The sequence below is a fragment of the Carettochelys insculpta genome, chromosome 24 (assembly GCF_033958435.1).
Source record: "Carettochelys insculpta isolate YL-2023 chromosome 24, ASM3395843v1, whole genome shotgun sequence".
Taxonomy (NCBI): Eukaryota; Metazoa; Chordata; order Testudines; family Carettochelyidae; genus Carettochelys; species Carettochelys insculpta.
Genome location: NC_134160.1, coordinates 5268692 through 5294321, shown reverse-complemented (window position 1 = coordinate 5294321; position 25630 = coordinate 5268692). Strand labels below are relative to the sequence as shown.

At 54.9% G+C, this 25630-nt stretch overlaps 1 protein-coding gene across 4 annotated transcripts in view; it reads right to left on the bottom strand.

Annotated features, from left to right (window-relative positions):
- The window catches only part of KCNQ4 (potassium voltage-gated channel subfamily Q member 4), a 79408-nt gene extending 62927 nt beyond the window's left edge, over positions 1 to 16481 (bottom strand). For 2 of the 4 annotated variants that reach the window (XM_074976048.1, XM_074976051.1), the window contains exon 1: positions 16091 to 16481. In XM_074976048.1, coding sequence (XP_074832149.1) covers positions 16091 to 16356 — 266 coding nt within the window. In that variant the 5' untranslated portion in view covers positions 16357 to 16481. The remainder of the gene's footprint in view (positions 1 to 16090) is intronic. The other 2 variants (XM_074976049.1, XM_074976050.1) reach the window with 2 other exon arrangements.
- Positions 16482 to 25630: the final 9149 nt, after the last annotated feature.

Sequence of the window (25630 nt, the reverse complement as noted above, 5' to 3'; positions counted from 1 at the left end):
AAGTGTGACTGCTGGTTTTGGAGTGTGAGCAACTGGACCTGCAACCCCCGGCTGCCCTCTCGAAATCAGGCCCTAGCCTGGGGACAGGGCACCCAAGTACCCAGTAACCCCAAACCAGTGAGTCTTAACTGCCCTACACCCCAGCTTCTTACAGACAATGCTCTCAGGGGAGTGAACCTAAAGGAAGAGCAAAAGGGCACGACAGTTAAGGTCTCTAATCTTGGAAGACCCCTATTCAATTCACTCGTCTGACACAGACTTCCTGCATGGCCTTGGGCCAGTCACTTAGCCGCTCTGTGCCTCAGTTTCCCTCTGTCAGATATGGATAAGAGCACTGCTGCGCAGGAGCGTGGCAAGGCTGACACGTGAATAACAGTCGGGAGTGCTCCTCTGTTGCAGAGAGGGGCTGGAGTTGTTTGCACATGTGCGGTGCTTGGATTGCCTGGGGCCGAAGGCACAATAGGTCATGCACAGACTTAAAGAAAGTGCCCCAGAGTTAGCAGGTCCGTGAGTGTCAGCAAGACAAATGAGCTGGGAGGTGGCTGGCAAACCACCAGCTCCCCCCTGCACCCCATCGGATATTAAAGGGATAAAGAGATGGAAGGGGCACGCACCGGTCCCATTAAATAAACTATGTTATTATTCTCTGGGGAAAGCGCTGACCGGGTTAAGTGGAGACACCGTGCTCGCGCATGAAGTAGGGGTGGGAGGTACACGGGAGTTTATGCATATTTCATCCCCTGCTCTCCGGCTGAAGAGCGCTTCCTCCGCACGGCAGCGAGCGCCGCAAGAGTCGGCCTGTTTGCCAGCGTCCGGCCCCAAGTTAGCAGAGCCATAGAGAGAACAAGATACAGATGGTGCCCAGGGGGAGGGTAGGGGGAGAAGTCCGCTGCCATGCAATCGCCCAGGTCTAGGACGCGACTCTCAAGGCAGCGCCTGGCTGCTTGTGAGTTTGACGGTAGCATCTGGGGGTCGGTCTCCACTGCGCACTTAGCCCAACCCTCTTCCAGCCACGCACTTATCAGTCCGACTCTGCTCAGCCAGCCCCAGGTCTTTGGATCCTGCCGGGTCAGAGTCTGGGTCCTGCTCAGAGCAGAGTCCAACTGCTGTCGTTTTGCGGAGCGGACACAGGTCAAGCCGCAGCCTCGGCACAGCACGGCCCCAAGGAACAGCTGGGTCTGGCAACAGTAAATCCAGATTTATTGTGCAGTGGGAATGCCCAAGCGCAAGCTGGGAACTGCCAAGTGCAGGGCTGCACACTTGGGCCCGGCCCTTCGCCCAGCCAAGTCTGCTCTGGTCCAGCTGCGAGAGGGGCCGCACCATGCCAGGCGCAAGAACAGCTGCAACTAAGGTGTCGTGGAGTGGGGGGTGCCCAGGCCCTGCCCCCACCCGCAGGCAGAGTTGCCTCTCCCTCGGCAGGGAGAACAGACGGGTTATTGGTCAACAGGACACAGAGTAGAACAGACTTGTCAGCACAGGAACCAGGAGCCATCAGTACCATCCATCCTGGGTAGAGGGGCCCAGAGGGGGTCCCTGAGCCAGGCCCTGGCCCCCTTCCTCCCTTTCCAGCCAGCCCCACTCCCCAGCCCAGTTCCAATTCACACCAGCCAGGCCCCTCTTCTCCCTATTTCCTGGGGAAGAAAGGTGCCACCTGGTTGCCGAGGTTACAAAGACAGAGGGCCATTGCCTACCCGTGAAAAGCCGTCGCGCTAGAACTGCCCTCACCGCTATGCTGTGCCGAGGGACACTGAGGCACCCACCTGGGGTTACTACAGGACCGTAGGAAACACATGCAACTTAACCAGGGGAATAAAATCCTCACACCACCCACTTCATCACGTAAGTGGACAGGTCCTTTTCCCCTCAGGCCTATTGCCCCCGCTGCCTTGTCATGCCCCACTGGCACTGTGACGACGATGCCTCGGGATAAACGCAGAGAGATGTTCCATGGAGAGGCCTTTCAGCTGGCCCGGCCAGCGCTGTCCAGCCACCAGGTTCCTTGGGGTGTTTGCAGGGACACCAGGGCACACGCAGAGTGTGTCTGCTCCTGTCACGCCCTCTCCACCAGCCACTGGAGCCTTCCCTTTGTTACTGCCGTGATTTCCAATCCCTGCCCGACCTGCCAAGGCAGCTCGAGAAACGCTACACCCCCACGGCCCCTTTCATGTGCAGTCCGATGCTACCAATGAGACCAGCCAGCTTCCGCCCTCACCCGCCCACACACACTGCCCAGGTGGCCTCCTCTTGTGGAGACCTGGCTGCAGAGCAAATCTCTGGTGTAGCCACCCCTGCCTTCTTCCAGACCTGGGGTGAATCCCCCACTGCACTGGGGGCAATGTTCCCTGGAAGCTGAGTGCTTGGGCCGCTGCCCAGGAGAGATTCAAGTGCCACCCAGCTGATTGGCAGAGCACCCACAGCCGGCAGCCTGTGTTTCTATTGAGGTGCACATCCCCATATGCACTGGTGTATATAACTAAATTTATTCCGCCCACGGATGGAAAAATTAAAGGGAACTCTGGGTTGGGGGGCACGTGTGAAAACTGTCCTGCACCATCTCGGATGAGTCCAGCTAATTTCCCCTCAAGCCAGTATTACCTCCATATTATAGAGAAGAAAACTGAGGCACGGAATTGTTATGTGAGATGCCCAAGGCCACACAGGAAAGCAGTGTCAGAATCAGGATTAGCACTCTGGGCTCACGGCTTGGAAGATACCAGCAGCCAGTACCTTTGCCCAGCATCTCCAGCAAGAACAATGCTCTATTGCCTATCCCCAATCTTTGTGGAAGCTGGATCACTCTCAAAGCCCTTCCTAGGCAGATATGCCCAGAGACAAGAGAGAATCCACAAATGCAACAGCTCCCCGTGGCATCAGGCATTCGTTCAGTAGTGAAAGAGTTGCACAGACAAGCCCAGTAGGTTCTCATTTGCCTTCTCGCTCTGAACTCTGGACACATAGGTGAGATTTTAACAAGAAAGACTGCAGGTAACGTCTCTCATCAACACTAACAAGGGAAGCAAGGAGAACAGGTCGGCAGACTGCAGCTGTGCCAGGTCCGGGGGGTGGGGAGAAGCATTATAAATTTACGGGATTTGTTTTTGTTATTGGTTCAGTCTTTTGTAATTTGCCGCTGGCCAAATGGCTCTTTTAATGAAACTCTCCAGTAGGAAAGCAAATTCTGCTGAGCCAAGTTTGCAGAACCAGCTGTTTCATAACCATTGATATGAGCTAGTACGAACCGCATCTTTCAGAGCAGATGTATGGAAAATGATCACCTCCAAGAAGGGGTCTGAGGTTCTGCACTGGGGAGCACCCAGAGGAGGGGAGGGTCAGGTGTGCGTACACGTGGGTGGAGGTGGATGGAGAGAGGCAGGTACCTGAAACTCAGCCGAACAACCAAGTTTGCAAACAAACAGGACTGGGAAGCCTGCAGGAAAGCAGAAATCTCACAAGATTCCGCCTCGGGCTGCTCACGGCCTGAGAACGCCAGGCAGCTGCAGGTCATTTGGACATTTCTAGCCCAGAAGGGCAGCGGCAGCTGCTTCTGAGAGTTACTGGGGGAAGGAAAAAGTTACAGGAGATTTTTCCCCACCCTCCAAATATCTTTAGAGTCTGGTTCTCGCGTCTATTGAGCAACCCAGGGCAGCAATAACGCAGTCATATGAGAAGTGCTTGACAGGGTGGAGTGGCTCTGTGACGTACCGCACCTAGAACAGTGGGGTTCTAGTCCATACTGGGGCTCTGAGGTGAGGTTTCAATACAGCTTCGTAGAATCCTAGAGCTGACAGAGACCTCAGGAGGTCATCAAGGCCAGCCCCCTGCCCAAAGCAGGACCAGCTCCAACTAAAGCATCCCAGCCGGGGCTCTGTCGAGTCCGGACTTAAAAACCTCCAGGGGTGGAGACTCCACCATCTCTCTCGGCAACGCACTGCAGTGCTTCACCAAAGATCAGGGCCCCGTTGTACATACATCTCATAATACACCGGCCTGGAGCCAGAGGGATTCTGACCTAAGAGGACAAGAGAAGGAATTTGGTCTCAGCTTCCAGAGCCGAAGTCCCAGCCCTCAGCGTGCCAACGGGAAGAGAGAAGAGGCAGGGGCTGGGGCCCTTCCAACTGGTGTTAAGAGAGGGAAGTGTGGATTCCTCCAAACCCCCTATTTCGGCATCAGCGCGCGCCGAGCCGGCAGCACCCAGGCCTCTGCCGCAAACAGAGCCGCTGAGCTCAGCTGTCCTGCCGAGCGTGAGCAAGTCCCCGTCTTGGCCTCTGCGCTGCTCTTCCGACGGGAGGCCCTCCCCGAAGGCTGCGGCACAGTCAGCTCCTTCAATGGGACGACGTGACGGGAGGCAGCAGGACTGACAGGAGCAGCCTGCGCCGCGGAGGAAACCCTGGTAGCAAAACCCGGGTCTGCATTAGACACTCACTGCAGTAACTTCCCGGAAATGTTATAGGGTCACTGCCGCAGCAGACCAGGGATGGGCAACTATAAAGGGTGAGTGGGCTGCACGAATGGCCCTCCCTCACCTAGCGGGGCTGCAGCACCCCATGGCCCACTGGGGTGCTACCTGAGACCCGGTGCCCCTGCCCCCATAGCCCTTCTCCCCCCACCTATGCCTCTTACACATGGGGGCACCCACGCGCACCTGCTCCTCTGTGAACCTCCTGATTTGGGCTCTGTCCCCGATCCTCCCTCCCTCCCAGAGCTGGAGCACTGCAAACAGAGGAGCAGGGCTGGGGCGCAAAGCCGGCCTTTTGTGGCTTCTCTGTGAGGGCTCGGTGCGGGGAGGAGGAGTGAGTGGGGGGCTCCGGCGCCCCAGTGCATGAGAGGTGCATGCAGGAGGGGGCAGCCAGGGGTCTGCAGGCTGCTAGGGGAGCCCCACTGGGCTGCATGTGGCCCACAGGCTGCAGCAGACAGATCTTATGTTTACTCCACTCTGAGAGCCACTGGCTTCACCACCTAGAGCACACAAAACATTTCCAAATCCACCTCAAACGATGCTTAAGATCCCAGCTTCTAGCCCATCAGCAAGCTGAGCAAGCTGCTGCGATACTAGACGCGTTCAACACAGCCATGCCTCACGTGCCAACACTGGGGCAGACTGAGTGAGCAATTCCTGCACCTGTCCGGGACCAGAGGCAGAAAGAGTATCCAAAAAGTTACTTGAGTAAACATGCAGCTGCTGAGGGGTGGGGGTGTACTTAAGTACATGTCACCGCTATCCCTCTGGGAAACTACTTGAGTAAAACGCAAAGTACTAGCCAGTGTACAATCACAGCAAGCAAGTTCACATACACCGTGGGGGTGCGTGAAAACACACACATCACATCTTTATTATACTCAAGTATCCAGAAGTAAAAACAGCTGCACTTTTACTCAAGTGTCAGAGGGGTAGCCATGTTCGGCTGTACCGCAAAAACAGGAAGTGCTGCGGCACCTTGTCTAGGCTAACAGACTTTTCGGAGCATAAGCTTCCTTGGGTTAGTTAGACGCAACGTCATGACAAAGCAGGTCTTTGCCCACAGAATCTTATGCTCCAATAAATCTGTTAGTCTCTAAGGTGCTACAGGACGTCTCGTTACTTTTACTCAAGTAACTTTTGGAGCACTTTGTCCACCTGTCTGGGACACATCCAGATTCTGAGCTTAGCCCCGACACAAAGCTCAGAGCTCCTATTTCGCCCACCGCTCCCTACCTGCTGGACTGCGGGACACAGAACGACTCTGAAAGTTTCTCTAAGTGCCATGCTAGGGCTGTCGACACTTTCAGGGCCAGGCCAATTAGGCAGCTATACAAGAGGCCACAGAAACGCAGTCCTAACAGAGCTCTCCATAGCATGGGGAACTGTAGCACTGGGGTGAAGCCGTCTCAGCTTCCCGGATCGATGGCCAAGCGCGATGGTATTTATAGAATACCACCAAAAGGGAGCCCCGAGCGTATGCTGGAGGGTGAAGAGAAGCAGAAGGGGCAACATTGTGTTGCTCATTAAAGTTAACTCAGGTGCTCCTGGATGTCCTTTCTCGCCATCACTCCAGAACCCAGCAGGTAGGGTAAGGCTGTAACACAGCAAGCAAAACCAGGCAGGAAGGAAAATGCTGAGCTCTCAACAGCCGGCACACAGCTTTCTGCCCTGCACTAACCATCACTGACGAGGGGCATGGTATGGAGATTCACATTGCAAACTGTTCTGGGCAGGCCCCACTTACTGCTCTGTGTCTGTGCAACACCTCCAACGAGGGGCCCTGCTCCTGCTGTCCCGGAGGCACTAGCTTAATCAACAGGAGTCGTCATAATTCCGGGCATTGGAAACACCCGTCCCATGCTACCATAGGATCAATAACAAACAACCTGGCAGCAGCAAAGAACGAGTTCCCACAGCGAGGCAGGTAACTCCTTCCCCAAGCCCGCCTCAAGGTCTTTATGACAAGTTTGTGACACCATAATCAACTGCAGGGTAGAGACCAAGGAGGTCACAGACAGGCTCCTGGATGCACCTGACACAGTCAGAGACCATGCTCATCACTGGAGCAGAGGTTGTGTGCAGGAGGCCTTGCACGCCCAGGGCAAAGCCTGAACTCGGTACCCGGGAAAGGGTCACTGAGGATCACTGCTCCCTGCCCCCACCGCCAACTTCCAGTGTTGCCTCTTTGCTGGGCACTTGTGTTTGGGCATCTCAGTGTTCGGCGCACGAAGGGAAAAAATCTGCTCAAAGATGGAAAAGCTTAGGAGAAACATAGAGTCATAGAACACAAGAACTCGGTACCCCGGGAGAGGTCATCAAGTCCAGTCCCCTGCCCTCATGGCAGGACCAAGTACCATCCAGACCATCCCTGGTAGGCATTTGTCTAACCTGCTCTTACAATATCTCCAGGGATGGAGATTCTACCAGCACCCCAGGTAACTCACTCCAGGGTTTCACAACTCTTCTGGTAAAACGGTTTTTCCTAATATCCAACCTAGATCTCCCCCAACCCCAACATGAGACGATTGCTCCTCATCCTATCACCTGTCACCACTGAGAAGAGCCTCTCTCCATCCTCTTTGGAACCCCCCTTCAGGTAGTTGAAGGCTGAGACCAAATCATAGAATCATAGACCACTAAAACTGGAAGGGACCTCGAGAGCTCATCAAATCCAGTCCCCTGCCCTCAGGGAAGGACCAAGCATCTCTAGGACATCCCTGATAGATGTCTATCTAACCTGCTCCTAAATGTCTCCAGCGATGGAGATTCCACAACCTCCCTTGGGAATTTATTCCAGTGTTTAACCACCTGACAGTTAGGAAGTTTTTTGTGATGTCCAACCTCAATCTCCCTTGCCGCAAAAACCAAAAGCAGTCAAGTAGCACTTAAAAGACTTGCAAAATAATTTATTAGGTGAACTTTCATGCCACGAAAGTTCACCTAATAAATTATTTTGTGAGTCTTTAAAGTGCTACTTGACTGCTTCTGGTTTTGATAGCATATAGACTGGCATGGTTCCCTCTCTGTTACTATTCCCTTGCTGCAGTTTAAGCCCATTGCTTCTTGTCCTGTCCTCAGAGGTCAAGGAGAAAAATTTTCCTCCCTCCTCCTTGAGATACTTGAAAACCTCTCTCATGCCTTCTCTGTCTTGCTCCCTTCTAAACTAAACAAGCCCAGTTCTTTCAGTGCTTCCTTCACAGCTCATGTTCTCTGGGCCTTGCTGCTCTTCTTTGGATACTCTCCAATTTCTCCACATCTTTCATGAAGTGTGGTGCCCACAACTGGGCACCACACTTCAGCTGAGGCCCAGACAGCACCAAGTAGAGTGGAAGTTTTATAATTGGAGATACACATCTCCTAGAATCGGAAGAGACCTCAGGAGATAATCTAGTCCAGTTCCCTACCCCCTTGGCAGGGCTGAGCACCATCCCTGGCATCTATTTTCCCCATTCTCTGAAGAGCCTCCACAAGGACTGAACTCATGACCCTGGGTTTAGCAGGCCAACACTCAACCTGCTGAGCTATCCCTCCCCCAGAATGGCTTCATGTGCCTTGGTCACAACACTGCTGTTAATTACCCCAGCACTCACTGGGCAGGAGTCCTCTAGCACTGACCCTGCTTGGCAAGGCCTGCTGAGGAAACAGAAGCTGTTGGATGTGGCACAGAGACAGAGCGCACAATCCCTCTTCCAGCAGATCAGATGCTTGTTTGAAGGCTTCCAGATCACCACGGGAGTTGTGGCAGAAGCAGGGTTTGGCGAGCAGGGCGCTCGTTCCCCAGCTCCCATGACGAGGGAGCGCACGCTTAGACGTCAAGGATCTAACGGGAATCAGGACCGGTAGGGGGTCAGAGGCGGACGCGTCATGCTGCAAAGCCAGGTGCCGTCCCCAGAGTGCTGGAGAACCAACTTGTTTCACTGGAGTTATTTTTAGTGCAAGAGTGTGGGAGGGGGAGGGGAAGGCCTGGTGGCATGTGTGTGTTTGTGTGTGCACAGCAGACTCATTACTCTGAAAGTAAAGCGCCTATCTGGGTAATACACAACTACCAACCCTCACCGGGAGGCTTCAGCTGCCGCCAGCCACCCCTTGCAGGAGAGTCTTTATTTCCAGCCCGACATTCGCATCTAAAACAAACAACAAACGGAGCACCGAAAACACACACCAGGCAACGACTTTGAGGTGCCGAGATGAGCTGCAGGCGGCAATGGGCTGCCGTCAGATAGCCCCTGGGGAAAGCAGATGCCCATGATGAAGTGACGAACCCCTCCAGCGTCTCACCGGGCTGGCTTACATCAGACCCACTTCCCCAGTCCGCCAACAAGACCTGACTCTTACCCGTTCAGCGCTGCGTCACGCTCCCCCAAAACTAAGCTTGGGAGCACGACAGCGACATCCCAGCTGCTTTGGACGGCCTTGCCCTCAACGGGCAGGAACTGGATGCTTGCAGCAGGAGCTAACCATAGGAGCCAAATGACCTGGAGGTGCCCAAGCAGCAGGACCTAGCTGCATCACACATGCACCTGCATAGGCAGGTTTACGGTAGCCTGGACGCTCAGCGTTATGCCACTGGTTGGGGCTGGTCTGAGCTATTTTTAGGAAGGGACCGGTCCCCACTCGCTGACTGCATAAACCTCCCATCTCTCCCAGCCAGGTGGCTCCCAGCTCCCCACCCCGCTCCATTCCATTAATGATCCATCTCTCGTCTTTTCCCAGATTTGGCCCCATACTCTGCTTTGGCTACTAGGGCAGCGCCTCTATGACGCAGTGGCTTGTGTGAGGATTTCATTCCCTTGGTTAGGTTGCATGTGCTTCCTACTATCCTGCGATAATCCCAGGTGGGTGCCTCAGTTTCCTGAGTATCGGAGGGGGAGCTGTGTTAGTCTGGATCTGTAACAGCAACGAAGGGTCCTGTGGCACCTGATAGACTAACAGAAAAGTTTTGAGCGTGAGCTTTCCTGAGCACAGACTGATGAAGTGAGTCTGTGCTCACGAAAGCTCACGCTCAGATCTTTTCTGTTAGTCTATAAGGTGCCACAGGACCCTTAAGTTTCCCGAGGCACAGCATCCACGCGTAGCAGTGAGGGGAGCTTCAGTGTGAGGACTTCTCACATGTACTCAATGGCCCTCCCTGCTCTTTGTAACCTGGGCAACCAGGTGCCATCTTTCTTCCCTGGGGAAACAGGACAAGATGAGAGGAGGGGCCAGGCTGGTGTGAATTGGAACTGGGCTGTGGAGTGGGGCAGTCTGGGCTGGCTGGAGAGGGAGGAAGGGGGCCAGGGCCCGGCTTGGGGACCCCCTCTGGGCCCCTCTCCCCACAATGGATGGTACTGATGGCTTCTGGTTCCTGTGCCGACGAGTCTGTTCTCTGCTGCATCCCTGTTGGCCAATAACCCGTCTGTTCTCCCTGCGCACTGAGAGTCACGTCTGCTTGCAGCTGGGGGACAGGGCCTGGGACACACACCTTCCGTGACAGTCTCCCTGTCTGGACTTCTCTTGGCTGCAGAGCACCTCGTGCCTGGATAACATTGTCTTTGGAAGTTGGCCTGAGCAGAAGGAATGCAGGTTCCCTGGCGGCTGCCAGCTAAACTCCCTCCTTTGCTCACAGGAATCCTGCGCGGGATACAGAGAGGAGACCATGCTCCACAGCTAGGACTAGAAGAAGAGGCGCAGCCAACGGCAGGGTGCAGGGGGAGCAGCATTTAGCACAGGCAGATCAGAGGGTACATAACACTTCGCACTTGCAGCCAGAGAGCTCCGGGAAAGGATAGGGAAATGCCCTGTTTCCCATCTGTAAAATGGGGAAACTGAGGCCAGAGGGTGCAGGAGGGAAATGACTTTGCCCAAGGTCACATAGCAAACCCCACGCAGAGCCAGGATCAGAGCCCAGGTGTCCCGAGTCCCTGTCTAGCGAAGTTCGGGTTTTCTGAAGATATTCTGCCAGCAACAAGCAATTTGTTTTCCCTCTGATCAGCTTCCAATCGAGGGGCACTTCGTCTCATCACGAGGGGTCTCCCAGGGACGTTACAGGCAATCTGGGACCAGTGCCCAACTGCTAGCACCCTGCAAGTTTGCAGATACCCACAGCCGCAGGTGTGGGTGCGGGTACCTGCAAATCATTTTTGTAGCGGCAGATGTGGGTATCAATATTACATCTGCACAGGACTCTACCAGTTCTACCCAGACTCCACTGTAGCAAAAGATCCTGCGGGGAGTTTAGACGGTGGCTCAAGCCCCACGTAAACCTTGCCAAGAAACATTCCCTTTTCAGAAGATCCAGCAGACGCGTGGGGCAAACGCCTGGTTGGCTGGGGAGGACTGTTGTTTCATTCACCGCTCCCCTGTGATCAGGCCCTCGCTGGGTCTAACGAGATACCAAGCTGTGGTTTAACACGCTGAAAGCCAAGTCATGGGTCCCCACTGCCGGCATTCCCTGTAAGCCCGGCGCTCGTGTGGCTGCTCAGGAGAGATTCAAATGCCGCCTGGCTGAGGAGCGGAGCTAGATTTTCCCCTCCTGGTGGTGCATTTTCACGCATGCCTTGGTGCACATAACAAAATTTATTCTACCTCTGCATTGTCGCCTACCCAAAATGAACCCGGCAAGGGCACTGAACAGAGGGCGTCTTTGTGGGCTTCCTCTTCTCTGTTCCCACCCTCGTGAAAACACCCAGTGCAGTTAAGAGGGACTTGGAAGGAGGAAAGAGGTGAAATAAACTAATTCCAACCACAGCTGGGGCCACGGGCGCCCTCCTGTGTGCACATTCTCCCCAGCGAGCTCTCCGCAGGGTTTTCCCACGAGGCCCTGATAGCGACAAGGAGGCACGGTCCCAGCAGCTCTGCTCGCCTTGCCTCTGGCTGAACCTGCTGACAGCCCTGGGTGCAGCCCCAAGGACATCTGGCGGGGGAATGTGATGTGCCTGGCTACTGCTGGATGAGGGTCGAGGAACAGGGTAGATTCTCCCCATTCACTTCTCTCCCCGGGGCAGAGGAAGGCTGCAACCCGCCCTCCCCACCTGATAAGAGGAGATGGAAGCAGTCATTGCCACGAAGAGCGAGACAGGCAGCCCCTGCCCCGCAGTGCTTGCAATCTAAACAGGCTGTTCAGCAGGAGACGGCTGGGATTCACACTCGGTCATACAAAAGGTCAGTCCTTAGAGGTCTTAGAGCTGGGATGATCCCTGATCTCCCCTGCCCCACTGTGCTACTCACTAGCCCACAGTGTCGCAGCAAACCTCTGCATGTGGCAGCATGTGGACTCTATAACTCCTTCCAAGACATTCAGACTCTGTGCACTTCAATCAGGATGTGGCAGAGAGGGAAGAAATCCAGGTACACAGAGGACCCGTCTCTGGTTTTGTTTTTTGCTGTGTGGTCAGAAAGCTTCTAAATATAAATGTATTTACATGTGCAAACTACAGAATCCCAGGGCCGGAAGGGACCTCAGGAGGTCACCACGTCCAGCCCCCTGCTTCCAGCAGGACCAACCTCAACTAAATCACCCCAGCCAGGGCTTTGTCAAGCCAGGACTTAAAAACCTCCAGGGATGGAGATTCCAGCCCCTCTCTAGGTAACACGTTCCTGTGCTTCACCACCTCCCAGTGAAATAAACCTGCTGCTCTGAGCCCTCATCAGGGCTCCCCATAAGCTGAGCACTTGGGCAGCCGCCCAGGAGAGATTCAGGTGCCGCCCAGCTGATTAGCAGAGCGCCCCCAGCCAGCAACGTGTGCTTCGATTGATGCACATCCCCATCGCCCACAGCAAAGCTGCTGTGACAAGAATCCAGGACCCAGGAGACTCCTTGCTTCCCCTTCGCCCCAGCCCAAAGGATACAGTACAGTTATGCCATGTGGGACCATCAAGAGGAGAGACATTGGAAGACCTGCCCCCAAGCTCTTTACACCCAGGGACTGGGGCTTGCACCCGGGATCATCCAGTCCCTGCTGGTTTCCTGGGGAGCATTTGAGCCAGGCACATAGGGGGACTCCTCTTTCTGTCCCCGCTTCCACCTCCTGGGCAGAAAGGTGCCTGACTCCAGGAGGGGATGTATGGCTGTGAATCCCAACCAGAGGGAGCCATCCTCCCTCCAGCCCAAACGCAGGCACCTAACTCCCTTTGGTTTCTGCTCTATCCCTCTACTGGGCATTTCTAGGTTGGCTATTAGGAAAAACTCTTTCCCCAGGAGGGAGAATGAAGCACTGGAATGTGTTACCTTGAGAGGTGGTGGAATCTCCATCCCTGGAGGCTTTTAAGTCCTGGCTTGACAAAGCCCTGGCTGAGATGATTTAGTTGGGGTTGGTCCTGCTTTGGGCAGGGGGCTGGACTCGAGGACCTTCTAGGGTTTCTTCCAGCCCTAGAATTCTAGGATTTCCCCTTGACTAGTGTACAGAGGTCCCTTCTCAGCCACTGCCTTAAGGGTGGTCCTTTTTGGTGCATGTAATATGGAGCCTGGAAGACTTCTGCCAGGCAGCTGAGCAAGGCATTGCAACGACTGGGGTTTGAGTCACCCTTACCGGACTGAGCCCCAGATTCTGACCTGCATAATCCCAATGGCGTCCCACCCTGGGACAGGCTCTTCTTTGGAGCCGACGCCAGTTCCTAATTCCATCTACCTATGCAAAGGTGTTCCCAACACTTCTGCCAAAGGGGCCAGAGCCCCAGGACAAGGGCAGGGAGCCTGTCTACTGCCTTTTCTTCCCCTGCCTTTGTACAACTGAGGGGAATTACAGTAAGAGCACACTGGCTAAAATAACCCACTTAAAAGAGGAAAACACATGCCTCTGGGATGCAGAACACCTGCTCTGTGATTTATGGACCTCCTATTTACTCAGAGCACTGCTGCAACTGTTTCAAGCACACACACACCAAAAAAAAAATCACAAGCTATCTAATTAGGCAGAAAGACAATTTGCTAATTTCCTGTGGCAAAGCCCCATTCCCCCAAATTAACACTGTCTGATGCTGGAGTGACAGGAGCTTTGCAGGCCTCCTGGTCCCCCTTTCGTTTGGCAATGATTACCCTTGGTGCGGAAACCAGGAGACACTTGCACGACAGTAGGACCTGGCTGACGGTGAACGCCTGCATGTTGTACAAAGCCAATTATTCCACAGCCAGTGCCGAGCTGGGGTCCTCTAATGCAACCACTTTTCGTTTGGTGCTTCCCCAGCACACACACACAATTCCGTTCCCTTCTAACGCACAGGTTGATAAATTATGCTGTCTTCCCTTTGCCATCTGGGGGGTTAATGAAACTAACAGACTCCTGTACACACCAGGTAGTTTGCCCCCCAGAGATCTGTTAAGGGATGAATGTGTTTTTCTAGCACCCAGACCGGTAGAACCAAGGCCTCGCTGCTCCAGCCTTTCTGAGAGTTCTGTCTCGGATGGACAGAACCTCAATTTGAACATTAAGAGAAATAAACAAAAGCCCCCTGACCCACAAAGGCATTTCTGGTTTTTGCTCCCTGTGAGCTGGAGGGCTGGCTAGCCTATTTAATGGCCTTTTATTAGCAAGTTGCTGACCATCTTTGAGCGGCTTTGGTTTTTAAATACCAAACAGTAAAATGAAAAACTTTTGGGACAAAATGGAAAGGGAAGGGGGAGTAACACAGACCTTTTATTCCCTCAAAATGAAAAAGCAGTCCAGTAGCACTTTAAAGACTAACAAAATAACGTATTAGGTGGTGAGCTTTCGTGGGACAGACCCACTTCTTCAGACCTAATAAATTATTCTGTTAGTCTTTAAAGTGTTACTGGACTGCTTTTTTGTTTTGATAGTATAGAGACAAGCACGGCTCCCTCTCTGTTACTTTTATTGCCTCTGACAGAAGTTTCACTCAGCAACCCATAGTCCTTCCGCCACATACAGACACCAATTCCCACGCTGCGAAAGGGATTTTCAGAGGATTCCATTATGTTTTCTGGGACTATCACAGCTATTCTGTAGCCCAGGGGTATGCAAAGTGGGGGGAGGCCAGGCCCCCAGGGGGCACTAAATTTCGTAAGATGGTGCAGCACCATCAGCTGCTGGGTCTCAGGCTCGTCCATCTCATTACAAATGTTGAAATCTGTGACTGTTTTTATGTCCGTGTATTCAAGTTTCTAGACCAAATAATGATGCTTTTACTTTTTACAGACTGATTTTCTCACACGCGCCAAAAGTTTTTTTTTTTTTTTACATGCACATAACCAAAATTGACATTTGTTTAGATTACATTAGACGGGGGGGGGAGGGTTGCACGAAAAGTGGGACCCAACATAAAAATTTTGCTCATCTCTGCTCTAGTTCATGACAACTATCAAACCTTGGGCCTAGTCGCTATCTAGGGAACAGTTCCCTACAGAGAAAACCCAAAAGCCACCCTCACCTCCCCGCAGACTCACATCCCTGATGTGTTCTGGGTCCATTCCAGGACTTGACGCTAATAAACTCTCCAAATTGTTATTGAGCAGCAAAAAACACTACACCCGGCCACATGCACACACGTTCAAACCTGAAGTCCTGCAACGCAGAAGATTCCATCTCAAACTTTAAAAAGAAACACACTGAGAAATGAAGTGAAAATTCTACCCAGGGGGGCTTTTTTTTTTTTTTTTTTTTTAAGGCACAAAAGTTATAACCCAGTCCCTGCATCGCCAAACCCCAAGATGTTAGTGGACAACTCAGCATGTCGGTCACAGCAGCAGAACCCAGCCCAAGGCGTTAACATGGGAAAGGTGTCAAAGGGAGCAGTGAGAACAGAACAGTGCAAACTTTGGAAGTGGCATGGGAGCAGGTGGTGGATACTTGACATTCACATGGGGACAGGAGAGAGGAACATGGGTCCCAGGGACTTCTTTCCCCAGCAGGAAGCTCAGAGCTCGCTGGAGGGGGAGGAATCAGGGTGGAAAGGGGATTGACCAGAGCACCGGCCGCCTGGGAGCAAGAGACTGTGGACGTTGGGCTGAGGTGGTGGAAGGGGATCAGGACTGGTTCAAGGAGGGACTCTGGGGTCGGAGGCAGTGGGGGACGGGACGGCTGTGCTGCACAGAGCTCAGACGAGAACCTGCCCATCATGGGGCAGGGAACTTGCACCCACCCGAACGTGCGGCCCTTCGGAAAGGAGGAGAAGGACCTCCTGGGGATTAGGGGTCAGCGTGAAGATGGGGGAGGGAGTGGATCAGACCCTTAAAGAGGAGCCAGCCCAGCCCACGGCCCAGGACTCAGACAAAGCTGGGTGGGGGGCTGGGGGACTCCCTGAAGGGTCAGGCTGGGCTCCCATTCACACCTGGGATCCTGCCACCCCTAGGCTGCACTGCGGTGGGGACCTAGGGGTCACTCAGAGCCCCCTGAAGGTGGAGAGAGTGGGGGTGTCAGGCTGGGAGCTCCCAGAAACTGGCAGAAGGTGGGAACGGGTGCCTGGCAGACTTACGGGAAGGCCCATGGCTGGGTGTGAAGCTGGAGGAGATACGGATGGACGTCCTTGGGCTGGGCGCCTGTGGGGGGGGGGAAGGACCAGGCCGGAGGAGCCGGGGATGGGCGCCCGGGAGCGGGGGGTGGGGAAAGGACCAGGCCGGAGGAGCCGGGGATGGGCGCCCGGGGGGGAAGGACCAGGCCGGAGGGGCCGGGGATGGGCGCCCGGGGGGGCGGGACTCACATGAAGACGTGGTAGACGAAGGCCCAGCCGCGGGGCCGCTCCAGCACGTTGTACAGACAGTTCTGCAGGCGGCGGTAGCGCTTGTGCGCGGCGGAGCGGGCGGCGGCCCCGCCAGGCGGCGCAGGCAGCGGGGTGCCCAGCAGACCCAGGCGCCGGGGGCTGCCCGCGGCCGGCTCGCCCTTCTCCGCCTGCACCGCCGTCAGCGCCACGAACTCCGCCCGCCGGGGCTCGCCGGGGCCGGGCGGCGGCGGCTGCAGCCCGGCCATGGCCCGGGGCGGGGGGGGGGCGCTCAGCGCAGGGCCAGGGGCCGGCCCCCCATGGCCCGAGCTCGGCCAGCCGCTGCGGGCGCCCCCGGCTCTGCGCCCCGCGCCGGAGCCTGGAGCGCCGCCGAAGTTTGCCGGAGTTGCTGGGTCAGCGCGCAGCGCCGCTCCGCGCCACCTGCCGAGTGCGGGCGTCCCCGCCCGGCCAGCGCTGCTCGGCTCGGCCCGCCCCGTCCCGCCCCGCCCCCCCCCGGCCGCAGCCCGTAACTTTTCCCGGCCGGGAGCGCAGCGCCGCCGCCAGCTTATTCCCTCCGGGGCGGAATGAATTTTACGCGCCCCGAGGCGCGGGCGGACGTGCGCCGCCAGCAGACAGGGGCACCTGACTCTCCCCGGGCGGGGGGCCGCCCCGCTGCCCGCGAGCGCTGACCCCGGAGACGGGGGCACCGGTGTTCCCGTTCCAAGCGCTCATGCGTCAGGGCGCAAAGCGAACCCCCTGTGGTCAGGAAGGAACCTCCCTCCCCCGCCGGCGTCGCACTTGCTCCATTACCCAGCTGCGTCTGAAGGTCTCCTGCATCTTCCTCTGACCTGCTGGCCCGCCTGGGAGAAGGCCTGGCTGCTGCGGGCTGCCAAGCGCGCTGCATCCTGGTTTCTCTCCCTAGCGCTGTTGTGCTCATTTCCCCAGTGCCAGCAGGCGCCCTTCACCTGGAGTGCATCGAAATCCCTTTCCGAATAGGGGAGGGACTGGTCGGCAAAGCTCCTTGAAACCCCCAGGGCTGTCGGGTCCCCAGAGTGGGGAAGGGGCTGCAGGCCTTGGTCATTCTCCCCCCACGCCCGGGGCTCCCACCTGCAGGTGCTTTGCAGCCCATAGGGTGGAGCAGCTCTTAGAGGTTCCAGCTCCCAAAACGTGGAATTTGGGCAAACCCCACTAATGTTCAGTCCCTGGACCAGAAAGTAAACCTCGGGCTTAGCCAGGTAGCTCCCTCCCAGCGAGGCCAAGGCTGGCTGGAAAGCACTGGGAGAGCCCAGAAGAACTGGACTAGGACAGAGACTCAAAATCAGCTGAGTCCCCTGTGTCTTCTGGCCAGCACTGGGAACCGGCCAAGCTAAAGCATCAGCCTGCACAGCTAGAGCTAAAGGACTGTCTCCTCTGGCCCGACGTGCAAGGTTAGGTCTACGTGGCACGGTTATTTCAAAATAACTTTCCTACCACCTACGTGACACAGCCACACTTTCGAAATAAATTCAAACAGCGATGGGCTTATTTCCCAACTGGCAACCCTCCTTGTGCCAATTTCGACATAGGCCAGTGGGCGGCCACTGGCTCTGTTTCGACATCGGCTGGGTGGGTGCAGATGCTGTATTTCGAGAGAGCGAAGTGCTGTGTCGAAATGCACGTTTGTGTGCTGCAGCGTTGTTGTGCGAAAGGCTCTGGGGGAAGAGCTGTTCCTGAAGAGCTTATTTTGCAATAAGGCTGCGGGGTAGCCATACAGGTCAGGGACAGAGGCTTCCCCTGTGCTCTCCCAGCAGGGCAGATGGGACGACATCCTTCCTGGCTGCCACTGAGAACTCATAGAATCCCAGGGCTGGAAGGGACCTCAGGAGGTCATCGAGTCCAGCCCCTGCCTAAAGCAGGACCAGCCCCAACTAAATCATCCCGGCCAGGACCTTGTCAAGTCGGGACTTAAAAACCTCCAGGGATGGAGATTCCACCACCTCTCTAGGCAACACATTCCAGTGCTTCACCATGCGCCTGGTGAAGTAGTTTTTCCTAATAACCAGCCTACACCTCCCGCACTGTAACTTGAGCCCCTTGCTCCTTGTTCTGCCATGTGTCCCCACTGAGAACAGCCTCTTTCCATCCTCTTTAGAGCTCCCCTTCAGGAAGTTGAAGGCTGCTATTAAATCTCCCCTCAGTCTTCTCTTCTGCAAACTAAACAAGCCCAGATCCCTCAGCCTCTCCTCATAGGTCATGTGCTCCTCCCAGTCCCTGCCCTGCCCTGTGGAGCTCCTGGTTCTCAGGCTAGGCTGTCCCTGCTTCTGACGGCCATGGGTCTCGGCCACCAGACCCATGGCATGTACACTCAGACCCAGCACTCAGAGCCTCTCAGAGGTAAAGGGCTGAGCCATGTGCACTGGGGCCCTGGGTTCATGCCCTACAAGCAGCCCTAGGCCATACCTGATTGGTTTATTTCCCAGGCAGCCTCTAACACTACCATCCACTTGCACATCTCCAGCACTTGCTGAGCGACGCCTCATAGCACCCCGACACCCAGAGGCAGGTGGGATCACCAAGTTATCTGGGGACACTGAAGCACAGGCCGATTAAACAATTTACTCCACATGTCACTGGGGGAGAGGGGTCAGTACCAGGCACCACAGGCCTGGCTCCCTCCCTCTCCCCTCAGCTGCACTGCCGCTCCAAGACATTAAAGACGCAGCTTTAATTTTCAAAGGCAGATTCCCCCAAGTATGCCCTAGGGCCTGCACTGCTGCAAGAGCAGGCGCACAAGTGAAAATTAAAGGCTTATATGAGTAAATTATTTAGCACGGAGGTTGAGGATCCTGGCCCAAGAGCCCAGCCCCTGCGAGCTGGGAACCTCCTGCAATAGAGAAATGACTGGATAATACATTCGCCACCTAATGTGCCTCCCCGTGAAGGATTTCCTGGCACCCTCGGGGAAGCTGCAGTGTGGCAAGCGAAGCAGAAGGACTCTCTTCTCGTCCAGGAAAGGCGAGCCCCAGTTCCAGGGCCGAACATTCACTGCTGTTAAAGGAAAGCAGACGTATAATAAGCATGGTGGACGTGGGTCTCACCACCCAAGCAAATGCAAAGCATGGGGGGGATCAGCGAGCCAGGGTTAATTTAACTGCTGGACGGGTGAATCCCAGGTAGAGTGACCGTCGGCTGGAGAATGCCAGGGAAACCGGCTGCCCCCTGGTGTATTCACAGAATCCCAGACACCTGGAAGGGCCACGAGAGTCCAGGACTGTGGCAGCAGCAAGGAAACCTCCCTTGCTCCCTGGCTGGGGTTTGTCCAACCTCTTCTTGAAACCCTCCGACGATGGGGACTCCCCAGCCGCCCTGAGAACCTGCCCCAGCGCTGAACCAACCCTCGCGCTTGAATGTTGCCCTCCTAGTTCGCGGCAGCCGGCCTTGCTGAAAACAGAGCCGATGACTTTGTGTCCTGCCATCGGTGGACACAGACAGCAGCTGATCCCACCCTCTTGCTAACAGCCCTTTGCCCCGGGGCGTCAGGACTCCCCTCGGCTGCCTTTTCTCCAGGTGAAAGGCGCCCAGGGTTTTAGCCATCCCATGTCACCAGGCCTGTGCTTCTGGCTTCAGGCGCCTGACACAGCCGGAGCACCTGCATCCCCCTTGCTGGGGAGTAGCTCTTCGGGTGGGCTGGGGGCGGGGGGCTATGTGCAGGGCTGCAGGGCAGGAGAAGGGCCCAGAGGTTGCAGCCGTGTGAATGAGGAGCAAGGGGAGAGCTGGGCTGGGAACGGAGAGGGAGCAGAGCTCTGGGGTAAAGCCGGGTGTGGGACTGTGGGGAGGAGCCAGGCTGGGAAGGGAAAAGGTGAGGGTGAGAGAGGCAGGGCTGGGAGAAAGGAGCCAATGGGGGCAGGGATGGCTCTGGGGCAAAAGATGGGCAGAGGCGGGGAAGGAGCTGGGCAGGGGACTGCTAGGGCAGAGCTGGGACAGGGCAGGAGGGCACCTTCATGCAAGTGGGGATGGGGTCCTTGGATTGAGGGGTGGTGCTCAGGGTTTCCCTAGGCTGGGGGGGTGGGGGGGTGGCTCTGTTCAAGGGAGGAGTAGAGGGGGCCCATTAACTGTGCTGTCCTGGGGCTTGGAATTCCAGTCAGTGGGCCTGAGGACAACCACCCCTACCTCTTCCACACACCAAGCCTCTTAATACTTCCCTTCGCAGTCTCCGCCTTTGCTACAACTGCAGCCCACTGCTGGCTCCTAGTCAAAATGCTGCTCCCTGGCAGCTGCTCCCCAGGTGGGAGCAGGTGAGCCCTAGCACTGCCACACAGCAGCAGGAAGAAGAGGCCGTGGGGTTGCTTAAGACGACCCAATCTATGGGGAAAAGGGATTTTTCCTCAGGGTAGATTTCACCCTGGAGTCCTGATACCACAAGAAATGGCTCACATGAAGCCTAAAGGGACCAGGAGGCATTATGGCACGAGGGGCGGATGGGCAAGTAAGGGATAGCAGGGAGTCCCAGCATTTGAGGACATAGCTTCTGTCCCGCTTGGTTCAGACGTCTCCCACCATGGCTTCGGAAAACATCCTGCAAACACCACCAGGCTCGAAGCCATGCAGGGAAGGAGCTGCTCTATTTGTAGCAGCTGCTGGTTATTCCCAAGAAATGCATCCAGTCTCAGTATCATTCTTCTCTCCAGGCGCTGCTCTGTGACTTGGACACCCTGCTCCACAAGGATGTGATTGTGGAATTCCTGATAGCTGTTGTCTCTGACATAATTCTGGAATTTCTGGCCTGCTGTAAGGCATGTGGGCAGATAAAATACCATCTTTCATCATCCCTTTAAAATGAGGAAGGCTCTACTCCAGCAACCTGATGGGTAATTCTGGCTCAAACATCACACTCCTGGGCTCCAGGACTCCATAGATCCACTAGTGTAATTCTCTTCCAAGGTAGCAGCCTCTAAGCCTGTGCCCATACAGCAACCTCACCTCACAGCAGCCCTCATTCATTCAGTGCACACACTAGAGACAGATTTATGTTTCAAGTGGCCACAGAGGAAAGCAGATTGCAAGAGGGATGAGGCATTGTGAGGGTAGATTTAACAGAGGACTTTTAATCAAGGTGAGTGTTACCTTTGTAAAGTAAAAGCATGGCTTGGGTGGTTGGATTTTGTTTGTTTATTCTTGTTTTCACCGGGAAGCTAAATCAGGAGTGGCCAGCCGGGTTTTCCCAGGATGGGCTGGCAGGCTTTTTAACACATTGTTTCTCCAAACTGCTCACAAAACAGCTGTTACTCTGTTAAAAAGAGTATTTATCATAGTCTGTATTAAAATTCCCAGATCAGCTTTCCCCTTTTGTGTTTTCCTCTCTAAAAATCAGGCCCCAAATCTCTTTCCTCGCTCGAACTAAAACAGAGATTATTAAAAGAGAAATAATTATTTAAAAATCAATTTAACCCCCCACGCCTTGTCAATGGGCGGGTCTAAGGAGCAGCAGAAAGAAACCAACTGATCAGTTTCGCTTCTGTTCCAGTTCATATTCCAGGGGCTGGCTCCGTGCATTTGCACCAGTCCCAGGTAGTTGGGTTACAGACATCACACTGGTGGGGGAGAGAGCCCAACCAGGCCCATTTCTATTCTGGTTTAATTTCTATTGATCCTAGGCTATTTATAGACTTAGTTATCAAACATACATTGGGGGTTTAAACTGCCCTCATCATGTCTATTTAAGGGATATTTTCAATTTTAGCTCTCTCCTCAGGGTTCTTTTCTCTGGAAATCAATCACATTTGTTTACATTGGCTCCTAAGCTAATGGAGACGAGCTGCCATTGTAGGTGTGTTCCCCATCAGGATGTGTGAAGTCACTGTAGAGCAGGAGTGGGCAAAATACGGCCCGTGGGCTGGATTAACAGCCTGCCAGGCTTCTACATCCAACCTATGGACCTCTTCAGGCAAAGAGCAGCTTTAAGGGGCTCCCAGCTCTCTGTGGTGCTCTGCTCTGGCTGCCAGAGCGAGGAGGCTTCGTGTGCCGCTCCTGACCCCTTGCAAATGTCTCAGCTCCCATTGGCGGGTTTTTGATTTTCTTCTGCACCCAAGCTCCTGCCCAGCTCCTGCACCTCCTCCATTAATATCACAGAAAAGCGTGGCCCTCAACCACTTTCCAAATTCTTGGAGTGGCCCCCAGTGAAAAATTATTTCCCACCCCTGCTGTACAGACACACCTTTCTAGAGCCCAGATGGGTAAGACCAGGGATCAGCAACCAAACCAGCAAGAAGAGCCAGCAAATTTGGCAAAAAACTCAAGAATTCAAGCACTGCAATGCATGTGAATACACAAGGGTCTTTAATAAATAACATCAAACCCTACTGGTGTTTTTGTCACCCCTATTTTAAGAACGGCGCACAACGATTTGCAATGCCATATGCTTACTGCAGGATGTTCACAGACTTTTTACAGATTCTGTTTCCTTGCACTTTACATGAGTGTTTGTACCACTGTCTCCCTGACTTTCATTTCCAAACCCACTATAATTATTACACTCATTTTACCTTCCATTTAATTTCCATTTTCTTTCTTACAGCATGTGTTGCCCTTCCCAGCAGGAATGCCACCAGCTTTCTTTTCCTTTGCAAAGTCAAGATTTTCTTAGAAACACAATCAAAACACGGATGCAGTATCATATCCCACAATGCACTGCACATATTAAAGCGGGAGTTATCCACCATTTTGAGATTGCACACGGTTTGCTATTTAGATACCCGTTGGGCTCTTTGTTGGGTGTTTAGACATTCACCACCGAGCAAAAATCATCAGTTTTTGTTTGCTTGTTTTTACTTCGCAATTATAGCATCGGGGGCCACCAAGAAGTCCTTAAAGAGCCTGCAGGCTGCAGACCTCTGGGTAAGACCTTGAAATGGCACCGGCTGAAGAAGGGCTGGCTCTGTTAAACTTTGGTAGCTTTGCCTCTGCTTTCAGAGATCAGCGCATTCCCCTTGCTGGCAACTGCTCCTGGATTCTAGAGTGAAGGGCTTGTCGGTTCTCTCGCTGGGGAAGAGCCAGCAAGTCGCGATCAATATGGCACCAACCTATCCATCAGAAGGTTTCGGGAAGCTCACCCGCTCCACCGGCCACTTCACCCCACCCCACCCCAGCCCTGTCTGGCTGCACCCCCTTTTCTCTCACCTGCCACCTCCCCCTCCGCACGATGGAAGTTTAAGGAGGTTCACCAAGGCCTGGGATCTTACGCCTGGGGAGGCCTGTGGGCTTTGAGCCCATTGCCCTTTTGGGACTGCAGCGTAAATTCCTGGCACAGAAGAGAGGACAGAATTTGCATGTGCAGGATTTCCAGCAAGTTTTCAGATTCTGGACCTGGTAGCAAATTGCTGGGGCAGGGGGGGTGGAGGGGTAAGAAAGCAGCAGGGCAGTTACCCTGGAAGGAGTCGCAGGGTGAATAGGAGGTGAGTCCTCACAGAATCTAACAGGGGACAGGGGCTGTATTCCAGCCCAGAGCTCAGGCTGCAGCAGCAGGAGAGACTCTCCCAGGTGCTCCGGCTTTGTGCAAAGGGTGCAGACTGCCAGCCCCCTGCTCAGGATCCCGGCACCAAGCTGAGAGCTCGGTGAAACCACAGGGAAAATCCAAACAGACCTGTTCCAGAAAGCCACAGGCAGTGCATCTCACTGGGGCAGGGAGCTGACCCTGCAGCTTGTCACAGCCCTGGGCCTGTGTGCCCACAAATTCTTTCCATCCATGGGTGGAATAAATTTTGTTGTGTGCACCGAGGCATGTGTGGATGTGCACCACCAATAGAAACACAGGCTGCCAGCTGTGGACGCTCTGCTAATCAGCTGGGAAGCACCCAAATCTCTCCTGGGTGGCCACACAAGCACTTAACTTACAGGGAACACTGCTCTGCAGGCACCCTGCTTAAGTCACGTGAAAGTTCAGAGGGATCCCTTGGGTCCTGTTCTTGCACCCCCAGAAAGAGTCCCAGAGCTTGGGCTATGCATGACTGTCCCCTGGGGGCCTGAGACCAGGCGCAGAGAAGCAGCTGCAGCCAGGGGTGCTGCTGATGGGAACCACCTATTTGGATTTTTACTACTTCAATCCAGGGGTGTAGCAGCACCCCCCGTTCCAGCAGCACCATCTGCAGCCCAGGAGGGAGATGCATTGGCAGGGTGGGATGAGCAGGCAGGTTGGATTTGCAATGGGGATGCACATCCAGGCTGAGGGGTATCTGCAGAGCTGTGAGAAGAGCCCAGGGGTGTAATAACATGACTGGCAGCAGGAGGGGCTGGGCAGAGCAGCATGGAGGGTGGGAGTCCCAACAGCAGACAAGCTGGTGCTGGAACGCCTGCAGAGCACCTGCCTGCGCATACCTGGCCCAAGTCCAGGGCTATTCATTCCTGGCTTTCAAACTCACGCACACTTGAACCTACTTAACAAAGACTTAGAAGGAGGCCGTCCCCTGGCGACAGCAGCGCCTGACAGCTAGCAGCAGGGATGGATTCCAGCAGCTCCAGCCTTTAACCCTGTCCCATCTGCACTCCCCCAGCCTCCTGGCCAGGGGCGAGGTCAGCGGGAAAGGGGGCATCGGTGCTCCTGGGGCCTGCTGAGTCAGCAAAGCAACACCAGCCCCAGGGGCCTAGCAGGGCCATGGCAGATGCTGTATTGTGGCTGCTGCAAAGCACCCAGCCCCAGGAGCGGACAGACAGGGGGATGGGCAGACAGACCACCCAGCTGTTGCAGGATTGGTCCCCGGCTCTGGACCTGGAAAACGAGCCAGGATGTTACCAGAGTCCCGGGCGAACTCCAGGTAAGCGAATAAAGAGCTAAATTCTCCTATTTCTTCATTTCCTTCCTCCTCTTTCCCCGAGAGTGCAGCGTAACAATTACACCCGTGGAGCTGAGGGGGCAGGGCTGCTGGGTTCTTTCCGCACCTCTGTGCGAGCAGGGAATGGGACGGAGCCATGTAAGAAGGGGAGTCCCAGGCAGTGTTCTAATTCTTCCAGATGTGTTTGGAATGAATTTTGTTACCTGCACTGAGGCATGCAAGGATGTGCACCACCCAGGGAAACATGCTGGCAGATGCAGATGCTCTGCTCACCTATTGGGTGGTCGCCCAAGTGCTCAGTTTCCAGGGAACACGACTCTTGGGTTCTCTTCCTGGTCCAGAGACAGCATGAGACCTTGGGCAAGTCAATTACATCCTCTGGAGCATCCAGTAAATGGAGATCACAGGTCAGCCTGCCCACGAGGCTGAACTGACGGTTGTCTGTGAAGTGCTTTGACAGCCTGGGGTGGAAGGTGCTGACAGATCAGCAAAGCATTTAGGGACAACGCCAGACAGCCTTGGCCTCGGCATGGAGGCAAGGAAAGAGCCCCACCTGCAGAGCACAGGACAGCCAGCCAGCAGGAAAGCAGCGCAGACACCCCAGGGGACCAATTAAGCCCTGCTCCATCGTCAGAGACAGCGTTTGCTGGGGGAAGCAGCTTCCTCAAGGCCCTTCTCCCCCAGCTGGCGAGGAATTGATCTGCTGCGATCGGCAAGGAGTGCCGAGCCCTGGCTGAAA